The 7,586-nt window shown below is 43.0% G+C and overlaps 1 protein-coding gene across 1 annotated transcript; it reads left to right on the forward strand.

Annotated features, from left to right (window-relative positions):
• The first annotated feature begins 251 nt into the window (after positions 1-251).
• Positions 252-5,350, forward strand: LOC124700562 (RNA-binding protein 208). Its single transcript, XM_047232689.1, has 12 exons — positions 252-654; positions 1,661-1,722; positions 2,070-2,172; positions 2,628-2,704; positions 2,796-2,857; positions 2,950-3,037; positions 3,283-3,358; positions 3,923-3,953; positions 4,060-4,182; positions 4,321-4,412; positions 4,503-4,676; positions 4,771-5,350. The coding sequence occupies exons 1-12, from the start codon at positions 490-492 to the stop codon at positions 5,062-5,064; spliced, it is 1,347 nt and encodes a 448-aa protein (XP_047088645.1). The 5' UTR covers positions 252-489; the 3' UTR covers positions 5,065-5,350.
• Positions 5,351-7,586: the final 2,236 nt, after the last annotated feature.

Raw genomic sequence — 7,586 nt, forward strand, 5'->3', positions numbered from 1 at the left:
AAGCATACAAATCTCAATGCATAATCCAATGGCCTAGGTTATGCATATGATATTTGGGCAAAACAGGCATACCATATTTAAATTTGAAATTCCCTCAAAAAATATTTGAATTTGAAACCGCTACAAATCCTAGCAAGTAGTTAGAGGCAGGAAGACAAGGCCCACCCGTCAGTGAGCCATGGGAACGGGGAGCCACACAGAGAGCTCCATGTCATCTGTTCCGGATGGGTAAATTCCGAAACTAACCCTGCCCCCTCCCTAATCTCCATTGAAGCCCGACGAGCAGAAAACAGAGGGAGAAAAAAGAGGAGAGAGAGAAAATAGGAGGAAAAATCTCACCTCCTCTTCCTCCGTTGCCCTGCTCGATCCCTCGCGAGAAATTCGCCACCAAATCTTTCGATCTGTTGGATCCAATCCGCTGATCCATCGATCGGTTCAAGCGAGGGCCCTCGGTCGCCCGGGGTTTCGATCCGGTCGGAGTCGGAGGAGATGAATGGCGCCGGCGGGAGCCAGCAGCAACAGCAGCAACAGAGGCTCAGGCAGCAGCAGCAACAGCAGCAGCAGCAGCAGGCCCTCCTGATGCAGCAGGCGCTGCAGCAGCAGCAGTATCAGTCCGGCGTCCTCGCCGCCGCCGCCGCGGCGGCCATGACTCAGGTCGCTCTCTGTTTCCTCGCTTTCTGATCTATTTGTTTGCTCGTGCATCCGGGTGCAGCAATGCACGCCGATCTAGTTGCGAGCGCGGAAGATTGTTGCTTGCTTGGTGCATCCCCCCCTTTTCCCCCGAAGTTGTTAGGTTAGGTGTATCTTGTTCGTTAGCGAGTTTTGCTCGATTACTGAAGTTTCTTCCGTGGAATTGAGCAACTACTGTTGCCATCTGTCGTTTCATTTGCATGGTAGCACATGTCTTGTTGTGCTCCAGCTGGTTGGAACATTGCTCCATTGTTATTGGGAGTCCAAGAAAATTGGCTTTGGTAGAGGGAGTGATTCGATGTAATTGGACAATAAAGACAAGTTTTTTTTGTTTTGTTTTCCAGGGTTTCCATTGCGTTTACCAGTTTTTTGTTTTGTTATGCTCCTTGCCTCCTTATGAGTTCAGTATGTTTTACATCTATTATTTATATACGCACATTTGATGGCTGTAATGCATGCCATCTTGGTGTGCAGCTGCAAACTTTTTGTTTGCTTTGAGTTTGGACTTTCCTTAGTTACCCCCTCGCTACCTTGGCTAACTGTGCATTCTTGCTGCATAACAAATACAGTACCATTTTTTTAAATTAAATTTCTTTCGGCTCAGAGCAAGTGCTACTGATGTTTTCATATGTATAAAGTTTGTTAATTGATTTTTCCTATTAATGATATATTGATCATTGCTCACAAATTCGTTAGCTGAATGCGGGAACAGTGTTGCATGCGCACATCACATAGGTTTAGCAGATTAAGAGAAAATAGGGTGGGAGAGAGAGACATGCTTGGATGGAACACAACATTTAGTCGTATTTATAATAGCATAACAAATATGACTTTGGAGAACTGGATTTTAATCCATTAAATTTGATTAAATCTTACCATTGTCCCTGTGCTATTTATTTTGCTTTGCTCCTCAACATGTTTTGGCATCGGCGTGTATCTTTTTTATTTTTTTACATTTTAAATTTTGCAGATGGAGCCTGTTTCGAATGGCAATCTCCCACCTGGGTTTGATCCATCCACATGCCGCAGTGTGTGAGTGCTTCCGGCGTTCTTTTCTGTTTTTACCCCCATAGCCATATGTGATTTATAGCTTAACCTTCCCCTTTTTTCCTTTCAGTTATGGAACTGTGGTTTAATTTTAAAATTAATGTGGAATTGCATAGTGTAACAGGGTTTAATGTTTAGATTATATGTGGAAGTCCAGAACGAAACAAATGTGGTAAACATTTTGATCATGCATAGTTTATTGTTGAATCTGGTGCTAAAAATCCTGTTCTGTAGTTATTAAATCTAAATATACGTGTTTGATATCTATCTTTATTTTTGTACTGAATAATGTTTTTTGGAATCTGATTTGATCACGATTTTATGCCAACTAGGTATGTGGGAAACGTACACCCTAATGTCAGTGAAAGCCTTCTGATTGAAGTATTCCAGAGCACTGGTCCAGTGGAAAGATGCAAGCTCATTCGGAAAGAAAAGGTGCATTTCTACACCATATGGAAGAATAGAACTACAATGAGAAATGATAGTTTTTAAGGGGTTTCACCTTTCAATCACCTTGATGGCTCATGTCCATGCACCTCTTTTGCTGAGCCATAGGTTTGACAAAAGTTAGACAACAGCAATGTCTTAATATTCCAACATTCCTAATGTTCTTTAGCCCGTGTCTGCCATGTGTCCTACTCGCCGTGAACATGCTAATTGGAATTTATCCTTGTTATGTGTCTATGAATGAATTTTACCTAGCCCTTAGTCTTAGAGGTGTGCATATACTTACTTCAGTAACAATGCATTGGGACAATGCCTTTTTGTTTTCTCAAAATATACTGGTATTTTTTGGCATATGACTAATCATGTTGCTAAACTGGCAAAAGCCTACTGTTATCTGTCAATTTTCATCTGTTTGACAAAAAATATTTCTTCTCCTTTGACAGTCTTCTTTTGGGTTTGTTGATTACTATGATCGGAGATCAGCAGCTATTTCAATCATGACCCTTCATGGGCGTCACATGTAAGTACAATGTTTAACTAATTTCAGCAACACAGGTTTCAGAATCTTGAATTAGCTGCTAATGATGTTCATCATGAAACATGTCACTCAGATACGGTCAAGCAATCAAGGTGAACTGGGCGTACGCAAGTACACAGAGAGAGGATACGTCTGGTGAGATATTATTTTAAAACCCTTATCATGTCATTTCTTCATTTTATAAGTTAACCCTTGTTTGGTTAACCATGACCATTGAATTGTTCCAGGGCATTTCCATATTTTTGTTGGTGATTTAAGTTCTGAAGTGAATGATGCAACACTTTATGCCTGTTTCTCAACATATTCTTCTTGTTCGTAAGTCTTTCTCCTTGTAACATGTTAACACGTCTCTTAAGTTCTTATGTACAGCCTATGCTTTAAACTGCTGACTTGCTATTCAAGCAATTGTATTTGTTCTATCTGTATCAGCTGTATCTCGTTGGTACGCTGTATGAATATAGTAATCTAGCATGACACATTTTGGAAATTATTCCCCCCTTTGTTTCCACTTCTGCTTTTCTGTAGCTTTTCAGTTGTTCATTTGTGTCATTTGTGATCAGTGATGCTCGAGTCATGTGGGACAATAAAACTGGACGCTCCAGAGGTTATGGCTTTGTCTCCTTCCGCAATCAACAGGTATGAACAACTCACGCCATTTCTCTTTGCATTTAGCAGTAGTTTTGCCATTTTGAAATAAATGAGTCTACCTATTATTCTGGTATTCGAGCCATTTGATACAGTTGGATTGTGCATACCCCATTTGCACAGTTGGTGTACTTTAACTCAGTGAATTCTTCTTGTTTTGTGGTACCAACTACCAAGTACTATTAGTTTGAACTTTGAACTATATTTCTTATTTGGTTCTCATGTTTTTTTTTGTTATATTTATCTTCCTATTATGCAAATTATTATCTGTAGTACTGGAATTTTTCTGGCTTCTTGCATCACCTATAGTCAAATCCAAACTTTGGTTGCAATTTTGCATTTAGCATAACATCACATGAAGTTTGATGACTAGCTGCAGTTTCCTTTAGTAAACTCATTAGGGCATAAATAACCTTTTCTTTGAGAAATGGGTACTACTATTATGATCAGTCCTACATTTACGGTTACAAGTAAAAAAATGGGAATAAAGTTATAAGTTAGAGTGCAGTGTTGTATCTCTATTGTCGCTAAATACTACATTGTTTCTTGGTGCAGGAAGCTGAAACTGCTATAACTGAAATGACTGGTATGCCAGCGCTGGAGCTTGCGATTGATTATATTTTCTTTGTATTTTCTGCTGATATTCTAATGTTGCAACTTTCCGAGTCTTGTAAACTAATATATTCCAACAGGTAAATGGCTTGGCAGCAGACAAATTAGGTGCAACTGGGCAACCAAGACTAATGCAGAAGAGAAACAGGAAGCTGACAATCATAACACAGTTGTACTAACAAATGGTAGTTCGAGTAATGCAGGTAAGTTGTCTGATAATGACAATATTATTTTTCTTTTCATGATAGATTTTTTTTCACATTTCTTGTTCAGCTCAAAAAACGCGATGATTCGAGCTAGTAAGGCAGGTGTTGATTTTAGCTTTGTCCTCTGTTGTGCAGCAATGGAGTCGAACCAGGATACGGGAAGTAAAGAGAATCCAGAGAACAATCCTGATTTCACTACGGTGTATGTTGGCAACATTGGACATGAGGTAAAGCTATACCTCATGTGAGGAAGTTATTTCTCTGCCTTTTCCTGTCAGCAGAAAATTTTAGGATACCTTTTTTGCTTAACTTGTCAGGTTAATCGGGATGAGCTTCACCGTCAGTTCTACAACTTAGGGGTTGGGGCTATTGAGGAAGTTCGTGTTCAACAGGAAAAAGGGTTTGGATTTGTAAGGTACAGTACCCACGGCGAAGCAGCATTGGCTATTCAGATGGCCAATGGATTGGTTGTTCGTGGCAAGCCACTAAAGGTAACTTCCAAAGCAAATAGTATTTATTCTCCTTTTGCTATCTTTATTTATTCGTTACACAACTGTTCATGCATTTCATTCTCTTATCCTGTAGTGCTCGTGGGGCAATAAGCCAACTCCGCCCGGGACATCTTCCAAGCCACTGCCACCGCCAGTCGCTTCTTATCAGCCCGTAGCAATGGCCGGTGTGCCACAAGGCTTCTCAACAGCTGAACTTCTGGCTTACCAGAGGCAGCTCGCCTTAAGCCAGGCCGCGGCTGGGCAGCTCGCCGGACAGCACGGTCTCGCTGGTCAGGTATCCGCGGGTCTCCTTGCTGCTGGTTCCCAGGCTCTCTACGATGGCTACCCGAACCAGTCATCGGCGCAGCAGCTGATGTACTACAACTAGTATATAGGGTTATTATCAGAGGAAGGCGTTTGTAGTGCTCAGCTTGTTCCATGCAAGCCTGGCCTTCCTCTCTTTTCGGTTCCTATTTTCTATTTTCCTGTACTATTTGGGCGAGAGCTTTTCTTCACGGGATTGTGTTTTATTTTTATTGTCTTCTCGTTACTGTACTATTGACCATTTTATTGTGTAATTTCGTTGGTAGCCCTGCTTATTACTTAGAGTAACTAATGTATTCTTATGTGGATCTGCGATTGATTAATGTAATGCTCTTCTGTTCTTCCCCTGAGGATTGTCTTCGGGTGCTGGTTTATTGTGATGTGTTGTTTGTTTGGATGTTCAGATGTACAAAATCATGTGGTTTGTTATGTCAGGTGCCAATCGGGTGAGCGAAATAGAAGCTGAGAACATGTCTGGGCAACAATGTTGTTAATTTGCCATCAGATGTGTACTCTGCCTCTCTCCTGAACACTGCTCAGAGATACTCCCTCCGTTCTTTTTTAATTGACTCGGATTTAGTACAAACTTATACTAAATTCGAGTCAATTAACAAAGAATGGAGGGAGTATCTGTGAAATGAAATGTTGGTGCAGATTTGCAGTTTTAGTGAATTTATCACCTCCTAAGAGCATCTCTGTAGGCACCCTCGATAGCGTTTTGGGGGCCGGCAGCGAAAATGGGCACACACTGGCGCGTCCCAAATAGCGCTGACGCTTTTTCGAGTCCAATAGAAGCGTCGCGTGGGAGATCTTGCCCCATGATGCTAGGCGGGAAACTCTCCCGCCACGATATTGCGCGGTAGGTTTCCTGCCTCGCCTACGGTCTATATTATCCATTCTTCCCCGTCTCCCACTTCAGTAGTGTAAAAAATCTAAACCACCAATGTTCGATGCGTGGAAGGAGGCGGCGCTAGAGGCGGCCGTAGAAGTCGTGGAGGAGGACCTGCAGCTCGCAGAGTACGAGACGTGGGATGAGGCGTCGCTAGCGGCGACCGTAGAATCATTTTCCATGGACGAGCGGCAAGTGCTGGAGGCGGGGCGGCGTCACCGGGAGGCGGAGTGTGGTGACCCGGCATACCACTGCATGGTGTAGTATGCAAGTCTGATATAACACCAATGAAACACCGTTCCACTAGTATTATATCGCTCAGAGTGGTACAACAGAAACATATGCGGGTCCAAGGCATGTCTATAGAATTACAACACCGACTCTTTACAAAAGATCCACACAGACCTCCTACTTTACAATGAGGTAAAACTACAAATAAACTCCGGAAGAACGACTCGTAGTCTAATCCTAACACGAACTCTATTTGTAGAGTATTTAACTAGCTACTGAGGCTATGAATAGATTCTAGCTAAATAGGAGCTAGGTTTAGGAAGCTAGTTCCCTTCTACTGCTTAATCTAGGTTTTCTCCATGGTGGGTGTGGTATATGACTCTTCCGGCAGGTTTCTGTCCCTTGAAGTAGTTGTTGACTCCTCGGTCTTCGAGTTGTACTGAAGATCCTCCTTCATGGCCTCCATATCTAAGCAGGGGATTTAAGAGTGGGATGAGTACGAGCGTACTCAACAAGTTCATTATAGGAAAGAGGTGTTTAATGCACTAGCTACGGCATTAGACCGGAAAGTCTAATACCAATGCAGGTTTTCATAATCATTTCTTCAAGAGGTTGCTTTTATTCGGAAGAGCTATGTCCAGTCGGCCTTCACCGGTTTACTAGAACTTCATGGAGCTCCTTTCCGGCCGCGTTCGCGATTCCATATCCCGGAACGGGGAGTGACGAGTCACGGTTCTTTACACTCTGCAGAGGTGTGTTGCTTTACCCATAAGAGATCTTAACCTTGGTGCCAACCGAGCACGTTACCCGTCCACACTTCCTTTGGTGTGAGGCCCGGTATAAGGTCTAGCCAATCATGTTCCTCCGCTACCTCGAACACCCACCCTTTGTTGCATGCGCCGACCACGGGTCCACGTCGGTCCCATTATTCCTGTAGATTTCAAGGTGGACCCCGACCACGACAACGATGCTCGGGCTCTACCATACACTCCTACGCCGGTAGGCTGCAACCCATCCTAGACCGCAATACCGTGGGGACTTAGGACTCCTCGACCTCACCATCTTGCTCCTTCGGGCGACAAGTGTACTACGGACTATGCCGTGGGGACTTAGGACTCCCCAGCCTCACCAGCTTGCCCCCTTGGATTACAAGTGTACTACGGTAAAGCGCATCCGTTGATGAACGAGAGGTGGAAACACTTTTGACTACTCCGTCCCACTCGGGATCTTATGGTTAACACGGGTATTACGGCACAAGAATCACTGGCGACATTTGTTGTTTAATCCTAGATGGATATAAACCCGTGCAATGGAACCTCCACCATATCCCCACAATCCATGGTTCCATTGCCCACCACATAGTCATATTCATAGTTATGAAAGTAGTGGTTTTGGTTTTTATGCAATAGTGATAACCATAATACTTTGCAAGTAATTTGATAAAGATACTCAAATGACATGAGCAA

The sequence above is a fragment of the Lolium rigidum genome, chromosome 1 (assembly GCF_022539505.1).
Source record: "Lolium rigidum isolate FL_2022 chromosome 1, APGP_CSIRO_Lrig_0.1, whole genome shotgun sequence".
NCBI classification, from domain to species: Eukaryota; Viridiplantae; Streptophyta; class Magnoliopsida; order Poales; family Poaceae; genus Lolium; species Lolium rigidum.